The sequence below is a fragment of the Anopheles arabiensis genome, chromosome 3, assembly GCF_016920715.1.
Source record: "Anopheles arabiensis isolate DONGOLA chromosome 3, AaraD3, whole genome shotgun sequence".
NCBI classification, from domain to species: Eukaryota; Metazoa; Arthropoda; class Insecta; order Diptera; family Culicidae; genus Anopheles; species Anopheles arabiensis.
This window is the reverse complement of record NC_053518.1, coordinates 57,046,786-57,069,919: the sequence shown is the minus strand read 5'-3', so window position 1 is coordinate 57,069,919 and position 23,134 is coordinate 57,046,786. Positions and strand designations below refer to the sequence as shown.

Here is a 23,134-nt window from a genome sequence, read left to right as displayed (position 1 = left end):
ATCGACTTGCTTCTTACCACGGACATCTTGTTCATTGCCATTGCCCTCCAAGCGTCCGAGCACCCCGGATGGCGTCATGAAGGTGAAAAAGGTGTTCTTCGAGTGGAAGTGCTGAATACCCTAAATAGTGGTCTACCATTTAGTGCCGAAGGTTTTGAAGGTGCTCGCTGGACCCTCGCCATAAAAAGGTTGTAAATCCTTATAAAGTTATATTTTCGAGTAAACATAAAAATTTATAACTTTATTACGAGATTTGCGCTTCGAACTTGGGGTTCCGCTTTGGTACGCAAGTTTTCTTCTGTATCTCTTGGGCCATTCCTTCAAGGCGTTGAAGTGACTTCACTGTTTTTGTGCGATTTATGCGATGCAATTCACGCGATAGCTCACTTCGCTCTGAAGTCAAGCTCAGACCGAATTTCTGATCTGCACAAGCTTATTTGGGTACGCCGTTTTATTAGCAGGTGTTTTGTGTTTTAGCGCGTAGTCTTTTTATTTTGATTGCGACTCATGATTGAACCAATTTCAGAGATTGATTATACATCCGCTGGTGGCAAATAACCTGCCCTCGTCTTTGGCCATCTGTTTACAACGTACTGCGCTGATACAGCTTTTTATCAGATTTTATCGTCCAATGAAGCTCGTCACTTTTGATGTTTCCGAAATCCGTCAACAATTGCTTCGAAAAGTTATTACTCAAAATCTTTACGGATAGCTCTTTTCACAAGTTTCAATGTTATATTTCACGTATGCCATGGTGCTATCTTAAAGAAACCACACATATAGCACACCAAAATATCTGTATACAACAAACCTGTAGCTCTTCTTTGGAAAAGTTGTTGGTGATTTACTTTGTTTAACTATACTCAGGTTAAAGTAACTAAGTACTTCTATGCAATGATAAAACATTTTTAAACATGTTTGAAAAATAAAAAAATAAAATTGCTTTCTTGAGCTACTATTGATTAAATATTACCTTGCATCCTTCACATGTAAATGCTCCAAAATGAAATCCTGCTGCTGGTTCACCACATACTTTGCATTGTTGATTCATCTAAAATGAAAAAAGGTAAAAATAGTTACACACAACATTTTGAATTTATTATGTACTTTATTATGTTTGTGTTGTATTGTGTTGTTTTGTTGTTTTAATTTGCGCAATTCATAAATATCCCACAACAAATAAAGCAATTTTTTTATGAAGGTCAACTGATACACAACAAGTAAAATTATACAAATGTCATTGCTGTATTTTATTTACCGTACTAACGCATTGCTTTATGCAATGCATCGATAATCAGTTTGCAGTAGTTCTACAAATACAATACTTCAAACCAAAAAATCTACTTCTCTGCAATAGAATAATAATGATTCCTTTCGCCACTCTATCAGAAAGCGTAAGCACAAGCGCAACTCGCCTGTCAACAGCAGGCTACATCCTAGACCAAATCAATAAACCTTCATTACCATTCATGAGAGCACGCAGTCGTGAACAGTGATGCGCATTTGTCAGCATTCGCACCAGCGCAGCGTTGTATCAACGATACTACTTCAACGTTGAGCTTTATCGACGATAGTGCGGGCTCAACGCACCTGGCAGTAAAGCTGACAGTACAACGCTGGCAGTAAAAGCGATTGATAGGAATGCGACAGTGCGACAGTTTTTTTTGTTACATCCTAAGAGCTTGAAGCGAACTCTCTTGGGAGGTAGCATTTCCATGTAATTTTATTCTGCTTCGTAGCAAATTAGATTATTGTTGGAGCGCATGCAGGTCGCCGCCAGTCAAAGGCATGTTGACGACATCGCCTTTATGCCTATGGATGAGCCGTGTTCCGACGTTCACTTTAAGATGCTTCATATTGCACAACAAAGAACGTTACCTGCTACAAACAGGAACAGAGAAATGATACATGTATAACATTGAAACATTACTTTCATTGGCAAACACGTTTGAATCGTGAATTTTTCATTCTGGTGAACGTTTTGTTCATTCATTTTGAGCTGTGCTGTTTCTAATAAAATATTTGCATTTCGCGTTTTATTTGCGTTTAGAAAGAAAAAAAATCAATTTCATTTTTTCCAATTATAATTTTCAATTAAAATTTTATTTGTAAGATGTAAAAGTGTGCCGAATACCATAAATAACGATACCCTATTTGTTTTATTAGCATTTATTCTTGGAAGTTGAAACGAGAGATTACACATTTTCCACTACACACGGCTGAACAGTGAAACTAAAAATAATCGGCTCCCGTTTCGATTTAGTTCACAGTATCGCTGACCACATCCGTATTTTACTGCTACCAATTTGATCCTCTTTTGTGACTACCAACGTCGCGACAATCTGTTAGCACTTTTATAATGCAATTTATGGGCTGGTGTACCATCTATGCGTGCGGCACAATGGTTGGTACTTTCATGCTGATGTTTCCGTAGACCAATCGATGCCGGAACCCTGAAACGATGAAATTCGATCTGTGGCTGAATGGTGTAGCAAGCATTCCGCAAACTAGTCTCGTTTTCTGTTATGCTTTTACCGGCACGCTCAACACCGACCATGCGATCGCAAACGCTTTGATAAACTCTCCTTACACGATCGTAAAGCAATTTGTATTGAAGACTCCATAAAAGGGCTGACAGAGGAAATGAAACCGGCCAGTCGGCGATCTAGAACGACATCAGAGCTCAACTCTAGTGCTGTCACACTGTGCTTGCTGCAAACCAATTTTTAACCTCAACGAGCTCTCTTGCTTCTGCAGTTGCAGGAAGATGTCAAACGCTTGGCACTGTAGAGTCACTTGTTGGCATTTGGCTTGCCATGATAGTATTTGTGCGCCTTTTCTCTTTATCCCATACTTACGAAAACGAAATGATTCTCCTCTACTTACATTATGATGCACAAACTATCATGTTTATAAATAAAGCATTTATTTTGACATTCAATATCACACGTTATATTACACATGAGGTGTCATACAGGGAAAGTGCTCTAATTCACTTATCATTAATTTGCACGACCAGACAAAAACATATATTAATAGAAAATAGAAAATAATCAACATATCTTTTTTAGTGTGGATTGGTATTGTTTTCTTTAATTTTCAATTATGCGCTTCTTTCCCATAAGAATAATAAAGATAAAGATAATAAACCATCAATGTAGAGTAGCCTGAAAATAGTTAATCGTGTTAAGTTTTTTTAGCCAAAACAAAATTTCAAGAGTTTACGTCATCAACTTCACAACACAGTGACTTTCCCATCTTCATTTCGTCTACAACGTATGTCACACCTTATTCATGTTCACAAAGCACCTTCCTTATCACCATTTACATAGCGTATCATCACTATTTTACTTCGTGCGAATCTTACATCCATTGAGACTGATAAATTTCGTTGTAATCTCCTGCATCTTGCTACTTCGATAAAGCATCCTGAGTTGAAAAATGTGGTATGGTTTTTTGTACCACACAAAATTTGCATACAATTACGATGTAAATGAAGAAATATGGCGTTCGCTTAAAATTCAATAATTTGTACGTTCCAGAGATGACCTCGTTCGTGTATGCATCTTCGAAATTTGTCAAACCGGTACGTTCCGCTGTGTCAGATGGAGAGGCCTCGCGTAGTCGTTTCATGTTGGGCAAAACATAAGTGCAAAAATTGGTCAAGACAAGCGCTGCTCTCGAAAATGATGCCAATTTGTTCCAATCAGCGTGGACATTCAGAGTGGTAAATAAATTGTATCAAATTTAGCCGATACCACCATAGTAGGTTGCTGTTATAGATATTTAATGATACGATTATTATTCATTCTCTATCGCATTGAGTTAACGACTCCTTTCAAAAACTGTAGTTTGAAGCTTGTTCGCGTTTTAGAAGGATTTTGGTGCCTATTTATGAGCGGTTAACGCCACTTTTCAGCAAAGAAAACGATCAACCTCGAGCGCCAGTAACATGAAAAACTCGTTCCCACAAAACAAACACCGTCACAGCCCGCTATACAATTCACACCGTATACCCTACCTGATCAAAAAAGTTGTAAATCTAATTCAAACGCGATGGAAATCTCTTGTGTCTCGACTTCAACCATGTCTTTATAATTAATTAGGCCGTCAACGATCCCTATCCAAAGAGACTGCCGTTGAGCCCTGGAGCTATAAACGACTAAAGCTGTCAGTCACTCGCATGTCGACCAGATGCCCGAATCGCTACCTAGCTCCAATGCGCACAGTAGCTGTCAACACTGATGCGTGAGAAATCAATTAACCAATGACACTAAAGCGTAAAGAAAAAGACCTAACAACAAATCTTTCTTTGACAGTGATCCTCACACACATAAAAATTTGACACAAAAATAACCGCACTAATTATGCTAGTAAAAAAAAAGGTTAAATTCACTGAAAGAAACATAACCTTAAAAGAATTATCTAAATTAAGCTAAAAAAGAAGTCAATACTGAATTGGTAATGTAAAAAAAAATGCCTGTGAAGAATGGAACAATTTGCCTATAAAGAATGAACAAGTTAAATAATTTCCAATTATTTTTTTCAGTTAAACAACCTGTTACTGATGTAAAATGGATATTAGCCTCAAATGTAGAGATGTCCTAACATTTCATAATCGTTTCCTCTTCTTCTTCTTTGGCACAACAAACGGTATCGGTCAAGACCTCTGCCTGTACCCACTAGTAAAGAGGGCTTGGCTTTCAGTGACTTTTTGTTACCGTAGCAGGATAGTCAGTCCTACGTACTGGGGCACGGTCTATTCGGGACTAGAACTCATGATGGGCATGTTGTTACGTCGTACGAGTTGACGACTGTACCACCAGATCGGCCCATAATCGTTTAATATTACCTATATTCGTATCTTAAGAACACTTGTCGTGTTATTGTGTATTGTGAAATTTTCAAAACTTGTTTGATACTCTCGCTGGTGTGCGATGATGAGTGAGGTGTAGTTTGTGTTGCTCTCCCTGTTGAAGTGTTTAAAGTGGTGAAAAGGTGTAAATAGTGTGGAAATTTTTGTTACACATGACGACTGAATAACAGGACTTTGATATGTAGTGAAGTTGTATCGAGAGACGATTGAAATACTCTTGATTTTAATTAATTTATTTTGTGTTGTTTCAGTAGCTGTAAACAGTTTCAATGTGTTAGTGAACTGTACGAACGAAGGAGGATCTCCTGAAATAGCGTATAACGTGTATTAGTATTAGTAGTAAGCAAAACGGGCATCGATCATTACTAATACACTCGGTGTGCTGATGAGTGTTCGTAAACACTCGTCATGAGTTGCAAGAAATGTATAAGACCGGTGTTGATTAGTGACGACCCGGTTACTTGTATGGGTATATGCCATGGTCAATTTCATCGAGCTTGCACAAGGCTTACTAAGCCAGCGGCTAAGATGATTAACGACATAGTGAACGTGAAGTATTGGTGCGATGATTGCTTGGAACAAGAAGGCTCAGGTGCATCAAAATCCGACGAAATGCTAGAAATCAAAGCGATTTTAGAAAATATTAAATTGTCAATTGTTGCTATCGAGGAGAAAATTAAAACGAGTGTGTGTGAAGTTGTTAGCATTGGTATTACCAATATGCAGAAATCTTCGATAGATGCTATTGAAACGAAATTGGCCAGTAGTGTTAGTGATGCGGTTAACACCGGCATCTCTAGCATTGAGAAAAAATTAAATGCAAATGTTGCATGCAATATGCCACAAAAAAACTTGGTAGAAAAATCTGATGCAACTTCCCTTATTTTGCAGGATACTGAACACACTGATTCAATAGGTACAACAGAATGGACAACTCTAACTCGTAAAAGAAAAAGGACAAATAGTGGAAGGATGGAAACTCCTAGAAATACCAAACTTCCCAATGTCTCAAAAATAGATAATCAAGTAAAAAACAATACTGGGACTTTAATAATTATACCAAAGATAGATCAAACTTGTGACAAAACTAGAAGCGACATGAGAGCGAATTTGGATCCAAGAATACATAAAATAACAAATTTCCGTAATGGTAAGCCTGGTCAAATTATTGTTGAATGGGCTTCACAAGAAGGGATTGACCATATAAGAAAAGAAATACAGACATCTTTGGGTGAGAAGTATCTAACTTCCTTGCCAACTAGAAAGTTCCGTATTATCGGTTTGTCGGAAAATTACAAAGAAGACGAAATGGTAGATCTCATCAAAACGCAAAATAATGGCTTTTCAACAGCGTACATCAAAATTTTGGGAAAATTTGAAAAAGCTGACTATAAATACAAAAAGTATAATGTCATAATTGAGGTGGATCACGACACAGCAATTTACTTAGACAGAGAAAAAAAAGATTAATATTGGATTTGATAGAGTCTACATACACGAATCGTTTCATATCATGAGATGTTTTAAGTGCGGACAATTTGGTCATAAGAGCACAACATGTGATAATGAAGAAACTTGTTCCAAATGTAGTGGTAAACATAAAACATCAGATTGTAAGTCGTCATCTGAAAGCTGCATTAACTGTTCCACCCAAAATATGCAAAGAGGATTAAAACTGAACACTGCTCATTCAGCCTTCAGTAAGGAATGTCCCACGTTTAAATGGTTAAAATCAAGAAAACAGCAATTGAGTAAGTAGCAATTGCAGAATAAACAAAGTAAGAACGTACAGATGTTATACATGAATGTGGCTGGATTGTCGTCTAGTCACATAATGTTGAATCATATTGTACAAACAATTCAACCTTGGTTAGTGTTTATAACCGAAACACACATTGTGGAAGCTGAAGCTTTCGAACAGTTTGGAATTCCTGGATTCACGGCAATTTCATGCTTATCCAATTCTCGACATACTGGAGGTGTGACTATATTTATAAAAGAGTCGATAACTTACAAAATTTTAATTAATGAAGCTCGCGATGGAAACTGGTTTTTATCAATTTCTGCGACAATAAGTAAGAAATCATTCATATTTAGTCTAGTGTACCATTCACCAAGTTCTAGCAATGCCCATTTTGTTAATTTACTCGAATGGTGGTTTGATAAATTTCTTGATCTTGGAGAAGACAACATTCTAATAGGAGATTTTAACATCAATTGGTTGAACTCCGCAGAATCTAAACCACTGAGACAGCTAATGGAATCTTTGAACATGAATCAGATTATTACTGAGGAAACTCGAATAACTCAGCGAAGTAAATCTCTAATAGATCATGTATACTGCAATCATAACTCATTCATAGCGAAGACTGATCCTACATTGAAAATAGCAGACCATGAAACAATTGTTCTAACTTTACAAAAATGCAACGTTTCATTAAACAATAAAAAAACATTTAAAAGTTGGAAAAGATACAGTAAAGACAAAATATGTTCATCTGTGAATGTTAATCTACCAATCACAAATTTATGTTTGCATGATAAAGCACACCGGCTAGAACAAGTAATAAAAAATAGTATAGCTCAACTCATTGATGTTGCTGTAGTAAATAATAACAATTATCAAAAGTGGTACACCGGGGATTTACAATGTAAAAAGCAGCGCTTGGACAAACGCTACTTCACATTTTTAAAAACCAATTCAGAGTTAGACTGGTTATCTTATAAAACCAGTAGAAATTGCTACCTACGTGAGCTCAGAATGACGAAAAGAAATTATTTTGAGCGAAAAATAAATGAATCAAAAATGATAGCAAACAATTGTGGAAGTTGTTAAAAAGTTGGTTGCAAACAGGTTCCAATGAAACAGGTAGGGTGCAATTTAATGACAAGATAATCGAAGATGAATCAGAAATAGCCCGGTTGTTTAATGAACACTTTGTCAATAGTGTTATGGACATACATAAAAGCATTCCTCAATGCAATGAACCAGAGCAAATTAAAAATATGGAGCAAACAAGAAAACGATTTCACTTTCAGCCGATTGATATTCAAACACTCCAAAGAATCTGTTTCAAATTGAAAGGAGCTTCTGGACTTGATGATATAAATGGTAAAGTGATACGAGATTGTCTCAGTGTCACAGGGGACACGTTACTTAACATTATTAACGATTCTTTGATTACGGGACAATTCCCAAATACTTGGAAAGAATCAATAGTGATTCCCATCCCTAAGATTAATGGTACAATCATTGCAGAAGAGTTCAGACCGATAAATATGCTAAACACCCTAGAAAAAATTTTAGAACTCGTGGTGAAGGAGCAATTGGTTCAATACTTAAAGGAAAATAAATTATTAGTTCCAGAACAATCAGGATATAGAGAATCTCATTCCTGTGAAACAGCTCTGAACCTTGTACTTGAGAAGTGGAAAACCAATTTAAACAAAAAACATATAACATTAGCTGTCTTTTTAGATTTGAAAAGAGCCTTTGAAACAATATCGAGACCTTTGTTAATCAATGCCTTAAAAAAATTCGGTATTGTGGGACAAGAACTTGATTGGTTTAAAAATTATTTAGAAGGGAGAACTCAGAGAACTCGTTTTAAAACCACAACATCGGAATCTCTTGAAAACTCATTGGGAGTCCCCCAAGGAAGTGTACTTGGTCCTATTTTGTTTATTATGTATATAAATGACATGAAAAATGTATTAAAATTTTGTGATATTAATCTCTTTGCTGACGACACGGTGGTCTTTCTCTCTTGTAGCTCTGTAAAAGAAGCAACAACGAAGCTGAATGAGGATCTGGCCTCGCTAGATCAATGGTTGAAGTACAAAAAATTGAAATTAAATGCAAAAAAAACTAAAATGTTAGTGCTGTCCCGTACCAAGACTCTCTTTAACTTACAGATCAATATTGATAACGAGGCCATAGAGAGAGTTAAAGAAATAAAATATCTTGGAGTCACAATAGATGAAGAACTGAAATTTAAAAGCCATATTGATAATATCATTAAGAAAATGGCGAAAAAATGCGGGATTATTTGTCGACTAAAAAAAGACTTAAGTGTTTTTGCAAAGATACAGCTTTACAAGTCTCTTATGGCTCCACATCTGGATTTTTGTCCGTCAATTCTTTTTATGGCTAATGCAGGACAAATGACAAGAATGCAAAAACTGCAAAACAGAGCAATGCGAGCTATTCTAGGATGCGGATGGTATACGTCGTCATTGATTATGCTGGATACCCTAAAATGGATGTCGGTGAAACAGCGGGTAATGTACCAAACAATGATTTTTGTTTATAAACTCCTGAACAGTCACTTGCCTCAATATCTTTGTGATCGGGTTGTTCGAGGATTAAATGTGCACGACTACAACACAAGAAGAGCAGCAGATCCGAGAGTTCCTAAGGTTGAGACAGTATCAGCAATGAACTCTTTGTTTTTCAAAGGCATACAAACTTTTAATTTGATGCCCAGAGTAGTTTGTAATGCAGAGACTATACCCCAATTTAAAAGACTGTGTGCAACTCACATCAAGGCCACTATTGTATGAAGTATGACTGTTGTGACAATAGTAAGGAAGTAGATTAATTTAGAAAAGACGAAATCTGCGAATGCGTGAATGAAATATAAATTGATAAATAAATGTTTTAGTCACTTGTTGTGTAAACCTCACTTGTCATCACCAGCTTTGATGATGATGATGATTTTAGCTTTTTTTTTTTTTTGTTTTTTGCTTTTATCTTTTTTTCTATATATCTTTTTAAAATTAAATTTAAAAAAGTTAAAATAAATAAACAAGTTAACACGAAAACAAAAATAAAGGAAAAGAATGAGTCGATATAGCATTGAGACACGCGCGCGAAAAATAGTATATATAATTTGATAACTTTCCTGGGGGTAGTGGTCTGGTCCAATGCAACCCGAAACGTGAATCGTCATAAATTGTACAGTAACGGAATAAGGAAAAAGTACGCTGTGAGATAGTTTTGAAAGTGGTTCTCTATCGCCATTAGTTGGTTGTAGGTTGAACCGGCTATACAAGAGAAACGAAAGCAGGTACCATGTATTGAGACCGACCATGACTGCTTCATAAAGAGGAGAAGAAAGAAGTTTTGTAGCCACCACGTTCTTGAAATACTTACTTGCCTTATGATTAGATTATTTGCATAATTACTAATTTACAACAACACAATTATCGATAAGATACAATCGTTCCTCTCAATACTATATCGGGGTAAGAGGTGGGACTCATCATCATCATCATCATCATCATACTTACTTTATTTTCAATACCACTTCAAAATAATTACAATGAAGCGTTCATTCTTCAAAGAACCTGTAACATACAAGGATCATCGTGGTTGATTGATTACAAAGATTGGGTCTATGATTATTATCATCAATATATATCCATATATATTTTTCATATCTATAAACATGCCCTGCGAAAAAAATAACCTACATAAACAGTACAATATGAAGAGACACTCAAATATACATTTTAGTTCGAAGAATAAATAAGTGTGAATTTATCATACGTACTTATTTGATACATGTTCCTTTCTCTAAACTTACACAACTGTATAATTTGAATAAATCAATGAAAAGAGTCAGTTCCATCCTACATATAATGCACTAGCTGTAAAATAATACAAGCTCGAAAATAAAATGAATAATGATGCAAATTTTCATTCCTTGTCCCCGAATATTCCCAACGCATCGATAAACCGCCTCAAAGCAATACATAAGGCGCTTTTGATTCCAGGAAACTACCGATGCAACACTCATGGAAACAATAACAAATTGAAATTCTATCGATATTGAATTGGCAGCAATACATGGGCGTTGATCCTACATGACCATTCGTGCAATGCCGTGAAATGGTAGGAGGCAAGAAAATCGAAGAATGATGCATAAATTTAAAACTTAAGTGGAGCAAACCATCATCCTAAACCGGTCCCAAAGGCAAGAGATGTTGTGCTTTCATTGAGTTCTAGCTGTCGGAACTCCCTCGAAACGGGAAACAGTGACACCGAGAAATGAAATCGGTTCAACCTGATCTTGCATTCCGTTGTGCGCACCAATTTCGGTTCTTCTGCAGACCAAACCGTGATAAATGGCTTTATTAAAATAAAATTTAATTTTTAAATTTCTTCAAGTGTCCGATCACACGATTAACCGATTCCAAACTCACAACAAGGCATAAAGAAGTGGAACTTTATTTTCATGATGCGAAACGAAGATGAATATGATTTATTTTAAAAATTCAAAAAACTACCAAACATCTGTCATTGCTTGAGAGAAAATAAAAAAAAAATTATTAACACAACATTAAACTAGAACCGTTCCGAAAACACATGTTTTTAACAAAATTTCAAATTTTTATTAAAACCCACAAAGTTCGTGACGCGTTCACACCTGCGGCGTGCGCTAACATCACGAACTGCCACATTTTTCTTAATGAATTTGGAAATGAGCTTTGTTTATCAAGTTCGTCCGGTGCGAAAGGGCACTAAATATTTTTCGCTAATGTTCTAGTTATAAAACCATCAAAAATCCATCCCACCCTAATTAAAGCATATTAATCTGGATAGAAGTCTTTATAACCAACATTTTATTGATTACATTTTTTCCATCGATACAATTTTGCCTTGTTACTCTTATATAGATTTCCTACCTTCATCCTACCATTAGGATTATGTAACCAAGGAAATAAACACAGTTAAAAAATGCAATTTTGCTTTTTGTCTCTTTTTTATGGATATGGATTTCTCGTAAGAACGGCCTTGTTTACCGAATCACTTAAAACCAGATACAGTGAATTCTCTCTAATCTGAGACCTCTCCAATTTGAAAAACTCCTCTAATATGAACATTTTTGATAGTCCCTTCATTTTCAGTAGATTTTGTTCCTCTAATTTTGAAAAAATCTGAAATCTGTATCCCTCATATTTGTGTATGGTGTTGCCATGAATATTGAATCCATGATCCAATGATCCAATCTACAATCGTGTTCGTAGTTTCCTATAGCGACAGTCAAGATTACGTACTAAATGTTCGATTTCTGTCTGGTTTGTATGAATTTATCTTTCAATTCCAACCTCTTTCATTTGAAAAGTTCACTGTTTGTATATCCGATGCTTAAAGTTGCAGTCTGCTTTAGATAAAACATTAGAAAAAAGTCGATAAAAATATCTCCAGAACTCATGTATAACGCACATACAAACACAAGACAAAAAAATCAGCAAACAAAAGTCAAATAGTAAGACGTCATAGTTCTAAAAACATTCATCCGAAAGCATCGCCTCAAAAAGAAAAGAAAAATGTCTGTATAGTAATATGGAATAGACTTAACGATCAAGCAGTATGTGTACATCAAACTCAATTATACTAGGTACGTTGGGACCTAAATTGTTCAGTTTCGAAACATTGATTATTGATTATTGATTATTGATTAACACAGCACCACAAGTGCATCAAGATTTGTATGCCTTTCCATTTTCCTCTATAACCCTACCAATCTTAAAGGGCAAAATGATGATATTAATGGTAAGTCTTGGAAGTGCAGATTTCTGTCAGGATTATTGGTGCTGTCAGTTAGGAAAACGCTAATCCTAACGAATCTGCACATACTGCATGCATATTCCCATTCGTTGTGCTCGCTAAAACACACATCACTTGCACTACAGTGGATTAATCAAATTGCTTATTGCAGAGCCTTCCAAAGTCCTTACGTCGTTATATTGCATTGTGTTTATTCGTTTTTTTTTTGTTCTCACCATTTCAGTTGAGAAAGTATGGAAATATCACAATTGTCACAGATGGCAATTCGTAAGTTGGTTCATATGGTACAAATCAGAAAATCGTAAATAAGGCATACCGTTTTTAACTATTTCCATTGTGCTTACTAAACTCCCAGCTTTATTGTGAAACACATTTAAAACAATATGTTTTACTTATTTCGCGAGTTTCCAATTTTTCAAAGTGAGTGTCATGTTTGACTTTACTTCAAAAGCATGTTAGAGCTATGTTAACTATGTTATACCTAGTAAGCAACATGCTTTTTCATGTAATGTAAACATTTTATTTAAAAAAAACTCTGTGTCAAACAAGTCCTATACTCTGACAATTTTAGTAGCTGGGTGCTATATACCACAAAACAAGATATCGAAAGACATTTCGGATTCAAAAGGAATCTTAATATCTTACAAACTAATGTAACTCACACTCACTTGGCAAAAAATTAATCACGTGCCACTTAATTCTTTACGCTACATACACACTCTCACACAGCTGCAAACTCAGTCAAAAAGCCAATTTTCTGATTGAAATCGTTGCTCCCAGCTTATTGTATCTTTTTCGTTTCCCAAACATTCCTGTTCCTGTTCGATAGATTGCTTCATAACAAATAATTAAAACCGTGTTATGAAAAGCGTCCGTCTTTTCCTCGAAACACGCCTGCACTGCAAAGTGTCAACAGTGACGAGTTGCTACCTATACTGCATAATGGTACGGTTGAGAAACATGGTGGTCCAGAATGACGCCACAGATACGATACACCTTTCCTTCCTTACGCTCGTCACTAAGTCAGTAGGTTGAAAACATTAATTGGTCAACGCCTTTGGTTTCCTACTGTCTGAAAAATATTTGCCCTCGCAGCGGTTTGCGGCTGTCGTTTGAAGGACACGGCAAAAAGAGGAACATGAAATCACGAAGCAAATACTTTGTTCTTCTTATTCTTATACAGTGCCGTTTTTCTGCTTTGTAAATCTGCTACAGCCATCGGTTGGACGTTTTACGGAGTTTTATTTAACGAATGGGGATTTTGATTCAAATATTGCTTTATTCTTTTACTAATACAATCAAAAACAACATCTGTTTGGTTTGATGAGCTTAAATAGTCGATTTAATTGTAAGGTACCATAAATATCGCTTAGTATTTGTTTAAAATTTAAATTGCTTTCAAATATTAAAGTTACTTTAAACCCATTCGACTCATTAATAATAAAAGATTAGTAAAGACTAAAATAAAGACTTGTTTTCAATAGTGCACCCATGAAACGCACTACTTACAAAAATCGCCACTTGGCCACTGGCTTTGGAATCAAGGTGAACTTCAACATATCCGTTTAACTCTGCACATTGGCTTTCTCAGGTTTGCTGATGAAATGACCCAGATTAAGCGTAACTTATGTAAGGACGTGCTTCTTTTTGACCGGAGCATCCCGGATTTCTCGCCGGTCGTTTGGGCCGTTTTTGGAAGATCGTACAGCAGTCGCCGCTGATCATCTTCAGCTTTTGTGAGGTTGAGTACTTTAATTTCAATGCATGTAGGATTCGGGTGTCAACTTGTATCGCCGGCCATGGCAACCGGCTGCTTCTTTAAGCTTGCAGGTAAATTAAGTACAGTCACTTGAGATGCTCGTCTGTCAAGCGAAGATTGAGCTGTGCAAGTACTCCGTCAACATGCAAAAGCTTCGGGTTGTTTGGAGTTCCGAAGTATTGTAGAGGTTAACCACCCTCTTGTATTACGGGCTCAGACCGGGCACAGTTATCCCAGGGGTCCCAATTGGATGACATTGGTTGTACATGAGCGATGGGAGTATGATAAAATTATTCAGTTTTTGAGCTAGTATTTTTCCGCAACTTTGTGGGCGTTGAACGCGTTTACATGAGAAGCACGTCGTGGGCGACAGTGGACAGAAAGCTGAGAGTTCATCTTAGGGATGATGAAGCTTGACGCTTTTCACAGCTTTTTTTTACAATGTCTTGATTAAGACGAGGAGAATGAAACCAAACAAGTGATCAAAATTGTTTTGTTGTGAAAATCCTTTGTAGATTAATCGTACAATAACGAAACGGACAGCAGTGGTACTGTTGCGGTATTCTCTGAAGCCAATTTATCTTGATTTTGAAGGCATCTTTTAAAGCCACTGGACTTCAGAAGAGAAAAATTAGTTATTTATCTTTACACATTTTCGCTCCAGCTTAAGATTAATCTGGCTGCTTTGTCAACGTTGTTAGGTGCCGGCCACGTGCGCCGAATAATTTACATACTTTTTTGTCAAAAGAACTATTTTTTTTAAATTGTTCCTGGATGTATGTGTACGTGTGAACGTGTACAAGTATGAAACGACACATTGGAGGTCACTACAAAAGCTACTCTTATGAAATTTGATTGAAATTTCACCGCCGGTTTGAGTCAAAAGCCAACCCATCCAATGTCCAAGGAGCGTCAAATGAAAACCTCAAAGATTGCGTGAATGTGAAGCGATAATTTAAAATCATTTACACGTATCAAGTAGGTCTACTTTTGATTCGATGCGGTTTAATTCGGCATGATGATGAGCGGCTTTTCATTGTACCGATTTTCTGCACCGGTTCTGGCCTCGGGCACTGAGGAGTAAACCTTCAAAGAGCCAACATGACGATGAAGCACAGTAAAGCCAAACGAAAATGTTAACTATTAAATATCATCATAAACAACTAAATCGATGTGCACAAAGCGCATCGAACTGCTCGTACGATGATAAATAGTTTTTTTCTGTTGTTGAATTGCTCTTCACTAATCAGTGGAACGGGTTTGATACTTAATATATTTTACCAATTTCGCACACCAGTCGCATATTTCGATCAATGTCTCTATGACTAATGACACAAAACTTTGTTCATGTATCCATTCTATACATTAGCATATAAACGATCTTCATAATTGTTTTTATTAAATAAATACAATGCAAAAATGTCAAAATACAAATAAATAAATAAATAAATTTCATCGTTTCAGAGTCATGGTTGCTTGACAATTGGTTAATTTCTTGCAGGGTCTAATTGTTGCTTTGTTTTCGATTTGTTTTCAGCCCTATTTGTCGCACAAAGCATTCAGTGGTATCATGCCAAGCTGGAACGACGAAGTGACCTAAAATTAAGTTTATTTTCCCGCTGACAACCTTGTTCACTTACCGACCAGCAAACCACAAATCAACCAGCACCCAAAGCGTCTGAGCGAAGAGTAATGAAAACAAAAACACAGCTTTTAAAACGAAAACTTCCTTTTACCAAACCATGCGGCCAATCTGTTGCAACTCAGAAAAAGTGCAACTTAAAGCTCAAACTTTTTATTAGCACGCTAAAAGTGACACATTCCAGTAATGAAACGCACCATTCACGCAAACGTTTGGAACATCTTCTGGCGTAAATGGACATTGTTTTATAGCGCCTTGCAGGTCAGCAACCAGGACGAAAGTCAGCGAGTTGACAGCCATAAATCCGTCCACTCGGCGACGACTATAAAATCTTGTGGCCAGTATGACTGCGCATGTCACAGTACTGGTTGGCAAATGGGCGAACGGGATTATCCGTTTAGCATTAATGGTGTCGGTTTGCCTGGGAGCGATTTTGTGAGCTTGCTTGGTCTCGAATCGGCTAAAGTTTATCGCAGGTGCACCGCACCAAAACTCCTATCCATGATCTACTCTGCCATCGTCTGCAGTGGTTGCTTGCCAAAAGCGTTCCAAACTGTTTAACTCCACTAGAAACACAAAGATGCCATACGTGTAAAATCTTGTTTATGCAACGATAAGAAAAATGGTAACGTCACTGCTGAAAGTGACAGAAGCCTTGCAACCAAACAAGCCTTACCAAACTACCTGTGGACATGGCATCGATATCTGATCTGTTCGTACGACATGAGATGGTGGTCAGCGATGGGTGCATTCAGTCCGAAGATTATTTAATGTATCTGTAAACGAAATGCACGCATCTCTTTGTATATTTTCCATATGCAATTCACACTGTAGCAAACCTGTAACGGATGGAAGTCATTGGGGTCAGCCCAAAGGGAACCATTCGTTGGACTGTTTTGGCCTTACAATGCAAATGGAACTAATTGAGCACCGCGTGCGCACTCAAACGCGACCGTTCTTTGTAGGTTTTTGCTTGATATTCTTGCCCAGTACACGCGATCATAAATGGTGTACGGTGAAACTCTGCAACACTGAATGTTGTGACATTGCCCGGAACACTTAATGCTCCAAAGATGGTCGACGAACCTTACGCGCGCAATACATTGGCACGAGACCATAGCTCCCGCATAAAGCTTCATCTTATGGTGGCTTCTTTAATTGCCGCATTGTGTTAATTGAACTTTGTGGTCCAGACTTCAAACGCCGCTCTTTCTTTTGGAATTGGCACCATCCTAGACACTGCGGCGCATCCATCGTCCGTCTTGGGCCGACAATTTCCGGCCAGGCCTGCGCTTGAATGGACTGTGTATCGTTCCTAAATCGGTGGCAAGATCTATCCCGCTGGAATTTGTCGTCACAAGTGTCAAGAGGGCGAAACACGCTCCATCCTAAGCGACCTATTGCGACGACAGCTAATGGTCAACGCGGCGGATGTGGCTGTGGTTAAAAGTAGACTTTGCTGTACAAACAGAACACGCTACTTGCTGCTTCATGAAACCATGGAGAAAACATAGAAAATGCATTTCAAATATGTTCCAAGTGCAAGAAACACTCGGACACTGACGTTCGTGTCTGGTATGGAGACAGGCTTTGATTATAATTGTCTTGCGTGTCGTTTGTACGCATAAGTGTCATAATTGCCCCGCAAGAAGGAAGGAGCGCCTTTTGTTGTAAGCCGACCGTGCGCAACTCATACGCATTTTAATGCATGCCGTATGCAAATGCCTAGCATAGATGTCAATAAATCATGCGGGATGGAAAGCATCTCTGTTTCTAAGGCGCTCAGCAACAGTATGCTGCCGGCGTGACAAGTGCAAACGCTTACCTTTAGAGGGTTTACTGCGGGAAAGCACATCCACGAATCGCGATGTTTTGACTGGGAAGGTTACAAAGAAAGTCTGCGAAAAGAAAATATAAATGCAACTACATAAAAACTGTGTATAGTAATTTATGCATCGACAAGTACCAACTATGTTATTGTACCGCTTCGTTAAACTGTCGATGAAAAACATTCCATTAGTTTATCATTAATGATACTTATTCACGATTAGTACAAGACGGCTGAACTTAATGTGACAGACATTTAAAGCAAACTTAAACTAAAGCAAAGCGATACAAAATGTACATACAGTTCAAATATATTATAAAACCATCATTTTTGGGATCAGAAAATATTTATTTAATATGCTATGTGCCTCTTCGAGTGCAAATAACATGGTGGTATGCACGTGAAATACATATACATATTTATGAATATTTACAGTTAAGTATTTATAGCAAAACACCACCAGAGACTGGGTAGTGAGTATTAAATGCGAGCTGGTAAATTAAACCGGTAAGAAAACGGTGATCGATAAAAATTAAGAGTAGATGTAGATGTGTTTTTTTATTTATTTAATTAAACAATTGATATTAATTATTTAATATTTAAAATCATCATTTGTTTCGTTTGAATATTGCCTAAACAAAATTACTACATTTTATTTAATATTTATACTAATATTCAAATGTTTTTAAAAAAAATCCTACTACTTTCATTTACAAGCTAAAAACGATCACTCTTTTTTACATATTCTCAAGTGCACATCTTTAGCTCATCTTCTTAATCGAATTAACAGAAAGAAAAGGCATCAATATTCATAAAAAAAACTCGATTTTACTATACTTGCTTAGAATGCCCGGCATCGTACAGCCTTCATCCATCACTGATAACAACAGAGGGTAAGGATATCGGATAGCTTCAATGAAGGTATGTTTAATGATGTCATAAAACCAACACTTCACCCTTTCGATCCCTGTTGTTGTATGATACCTTTTATCGAAGCAACCCTTTCCTGGTCAGCTCTTTTGGGTTTTGTTAATTCGTCGCGCTTCAATTATTTGCGCCGCTGGCAAATATCACCCTTTAAGGTACTGTAAGTTTTTTGTTTTTGTTTTTTATTTCAACGTTCAATTTATACGAGTACTTCAATTCACACAAGTTAACGTCAAATGTAAAAATGAGGAACATTTTATGCAAATGATTCTAAATCTTGATGACTCTTCTACAGACACTTGAATATCAACTTTGTATCTATATGTCGCAAAAAAAACAAAGGGGAAAGTCGGTTCAGGGCTACCTTGAATCTTAAGAAGGTTTTTTTAATTTCAGGATTTTTTTTACTAAGATGACAAATGAAAATAAAAGCATAGGTATAAAAGGGGTTCCTGCATGTACAGCGTTAAACGATTTCACCATAGCATATTTGTTTCTGTGGAATATGGCTTTCAATGCAAACGGTGGTCCATACTCGAACAATGCAATAAATCACTCAACATAATTCGACATACTTCGTTTGTCCGCGTTCAGTTAGAGATTCTAACGTCGTTGCACGGCCGTTGTCTTGCCATTGGGATTTTTTTCTGACCCTGTCTTCTAAGAGCCGTGGCACAATTTTTCCCACAGTTTTTCTTTCCCCTGAGCTTCACGTTGGACATAGCATTGAGATGGCAGAGCTGTACACCGCTCCAGTAGTATGCTCTTATGCTCTTGACCGATGCACAAGCGTGTAATGTTTGATCTGTAATTAATTCATTTCAACCTAAACATCGACAACTCTATAACATCGTTTGCAACGAACCACCGATCTGTCATCGTAGGACTCCGGAATCAGGCGAACGATGCCCCTGCTTGCGCTTGTTGTCGATGACGTCGCCAAACATGAGATGCAGTTCCCAGCATGAATATTCCATCGATTCGAGAGATAATAAAAGTAATTTCAATCGTTTCACCGTTCAATTCCACTTGATTGGTTTACTTTTCGAGAGATGATGAATGGATGATTTATCTATTGATGTGTCCTCTGTGCAAATCTCATCGTAAGGTGTTCACCGTCCGGGATGCGTCCATGTGTGTGCATGATTATGCTCTCGAAATGCGCATCTACTATCGTGAATCGACCAACCATCGCAAATAGAAGATTGCTGCGTATCCAATGACCAGCATAGACGAGCACACGAACCCACCAGGACAAGTGATTTATTTCAATTTCGAAACGCTAGGCTTTATAAAGCGAGTAAAGCAATTTTCGTTACCACTGCGTTATAGCGGGTCCCATCCTATTGGTCCTATCTTTCAGTCCCACATTAAACACAAAAAAAGATTAATGGCCACGGCGATTGCGAGTGCGATCGTTGTCATTTATAGCAAGCGACATTTCAATAGTCTCAGTTCGATCGATTCGAGCAATGATATGTCGTGCTTGGAAAGTGTACCTGGCTGAAAGCTTCATATCTATGCTTTGCATAGAATAGATGATAAAAACGTACACATATCCGTCTAAAAGATGAGAAACCGGAAAATAGACATACCACACACGGTTAGGCAATCGATAGTTTCACTAGAATTTCTTCCTGTGTCTATCGGCGTGCTGGATCAACGATAGAACAAATCACATAAGGAAATACACGCTAAACAAAAATGACTAATCTAAGAGTATCTCACACGTTCCGGTACTTGTTTAAGCTTAAGAAGACACCATTCAATGCAACGTGTTTTTCCATCAGCCAACTGTTAAGAAATGTAACATATCACAATTCCCTTTAGTTGCCATTATGATAGTCAGTCATCGCCATCGTAATACACGAAATTAAATGCCCCGAATATATATTTCTCTACCACACAATCGACAATCCCACATATGTATGTGTATCTTAAAAGATGGACAACACCTTTCTTACGATATGTTTGAGGTACCATTGCTTCTCTTCTTCTTCTTTTGACTAAACAACCGTTGTCGGTCAAGACCTGCCTGTACCATTTGTGGGGTTGGCTTTCAGTGACTTTTGGATTACCGTAGGATGGTCAGTCCTACGTATGGCGGCACGATCTACTAGGGGCTTGAACACATGACCGGCATGTTGTTAAGTCGTACGAGTTGACGACTGTACCACGAGACCTACTACCACTGCTTTACTTACTTCGGATTAATTGCCACTCTTGATTGCAACCGTTTTTGAACGGTGCTTGTTTTGCAAAAAAAATTTGCAAAATTTTAACAACGATACCCTGAAAAAAAAACAGAGTAAAAGAAATCATCGAAGATGTTGACACACTTCCAGCGGTTTATTCATTACCGAACGTATCACTGTTGTTTCCAGAGCGAGAACATAAACTGACCATTTTAAAACTTATTTTTGTCGGTCGTTTCGGCAATAGTCGCCCAACTGCTCTCCTGGTGACTTCATTTCTCCTACTGTATCATCCTCTTCTAAAGGAACCGATTCAAAGCATTTCAAGAGTCGTCTGTAATACAGAGCACGGTGAGCTCGACCACCCATGAACTAATTGAGCCCTGTCACACTACTTGCTTCGCCGTTCCAACCGGCCACACCCTTGCTGAGGTAATTTTAATAATTTTAAATCGACAGCCAACGACCATACTTTTCCCGCACCTCCTATTTCTGCGCAGGGTTTGTATCGGTTTATTTTGAGTAGTTCTTTCTCGCTTTGATAAAGAGATATTTACCGATTGAACTAGACATTCAATTCGTCGAAATAAAGTAATTTGATTCTATAAGTATAGCCTCAAATGAAAATAATCACTATAATATGTGTATTTTCATTCAATAACAATGAATTGGACGTATTTTTACTTGCAAACTTTTCTTATTGTTGATTTTCTGTTATTTTTTTTGATTTCCACTACCTGAAATCATAAATTTCATATTCTTGCGATGTGTTGTAAGAGCAGCTAGATGTTTAATTGTTGTTTTCGCCAGAACATATGTATTTTTGGCCCAACAACTGCACTGTCGTTCGATCATCTTAAAAGTTTACAAACCACCGCCCACTGTGCTGAAATCAGTAAAATTCGGAATCAACATGCGATATCGCTTGTAGAGTAATTTAAAAACAATTTGCTGATTTTTATGTTCATAATTAATTAATTTCAATTTTTCCCGACACGACATTCCGTAAATTGGAAGATATTTTACGATCGTGCATTCCGCTTCGGCGGAGACCAACCAGGGCTTCCAGAAGATTATTCGGAGGATACTGTTCGAAAAGCTTGAGATGCCTCAACTGGACACGTTCGAGATCAATGAGGGCAAGAAAGAAGAAATACACTTAAAAAAATCTGTTAAATAATGATCAACTTTCGTGACAGAGCTACGCATTCGACCGCAAGATGAGCAATTTTAAAACGCGCAAAGATGATCGCTTTTCAGTAGAAAAACGACGTGCAAATGCAGGACGATCGGAGCAAACATGAACAATCGCTACAAAAAATAAATTTCAGGTTTTCGAAGCCATCCAAACAGTTCACTTCCGGCTATCTTTGCCTTGTTATCGAGGATGCACAATCCTTACGCAAGGGTCACCACATTGAACCGGTTCAGTTCATTGCTGTCGATTAAGGGTGTGTTCGTTTGGTAAGCTTCTCTGGATTTTGGTTGAAATGTGAGCAGCAAAAACGCCAACTGACGAGGTAAGAGCATCTCGGTAAGAAAGTGCATCCCAAAGCGGTTGAGGTGAAGAAGAGCCTCAGCTGATGATGATACCCGATCGTACCTCAGTGACAAACTTGTGCAACGTTATGAAGCACACTCATTAATCACTCTCATGAGGGGCTTTGATTACTCTGTACCACCTCAGCATTCCCTTCCCAATGAGGGTGCTGCAAGCCATCTCAGGAATTATTTGCGACCATCCATCCAGCTTGCCCTGGTTCAGCTTCCAATCCTTACAAACCTCCTTCCAGACATGACTGCGCCGTTTCTCATCGGGACATCCTAAAGCAAAAGTGTTTATCCTTTTATGTGTGAGGACTTCATTCAAAAGAGTACGCATGAAAAAAAGAATCTTGATACAACGCACGTGACGTCATTTTTCATATGAAAATATTCCATAAATCAGGCTTATAATTAAATAAATGTCTTCCACGCTCAACCGTCGAACCAAACCACCGAAAAGACTCGAGCGAAGCGCTCTTAAAACTCTTAAATAATTTCCAATTCGGGTTGAATTTTCGAAAACTTGACCATCGTTTTGTACTTTGAACACTTCCCAAACATGGAGCGAAAAATTTCTTTCACGACGCTCCGGCAACCTGTTGAATAGGGCCTATTGGTGACACCGATTGTGGTGCGGAACATTTGCTCAGGAATTTATTTAATCAGATTGAAAAATTTCTTATGCAAAGAACGATTCATTCAGTCATTGAGGATACCAATTTCGTGTTCTCATTCCCATCTGCCTTTTTTTTTTCACGTTACTCCATGTGCTGCCATGTCAAGCAT

General features: G+C 37.5%; 1 protein-coding gene across 3 annotated transcripts in view; it reads right to left on the bottom strand.

The window, feature by feature from the left end:
* Nucleotides 1-23,134, bottom strand: part of LOC120903659 (protein embryonic gonad) — a 49,567-nt gene that overhangs the window by 16,470 nt on the left and 9,963 nt on the right. For 2 of the 3 annotated variants that reach the window (XM_040313222.1, XM_040313220.1), the window contains exons 3-4: nt 17,679-17,751; nt 974-1,051 (exon numbers count right to left, since the gene is read on the bottom strand). In XM_040313222.1, the coding sequence (XP_040169156.1) occupies nt 974-1,051; nt 17,679-17,708 (108 nt within the window). In that variant the 5' untranslated portion in view covers nt 17,709-17,751. The remainder of the gene's footprint in view (nt 1-973; nt 1,052-17,678; nt 17,752-23,134) is intronic. The other variant, XM_040313223.1, reaches the window with a different exon arrangement.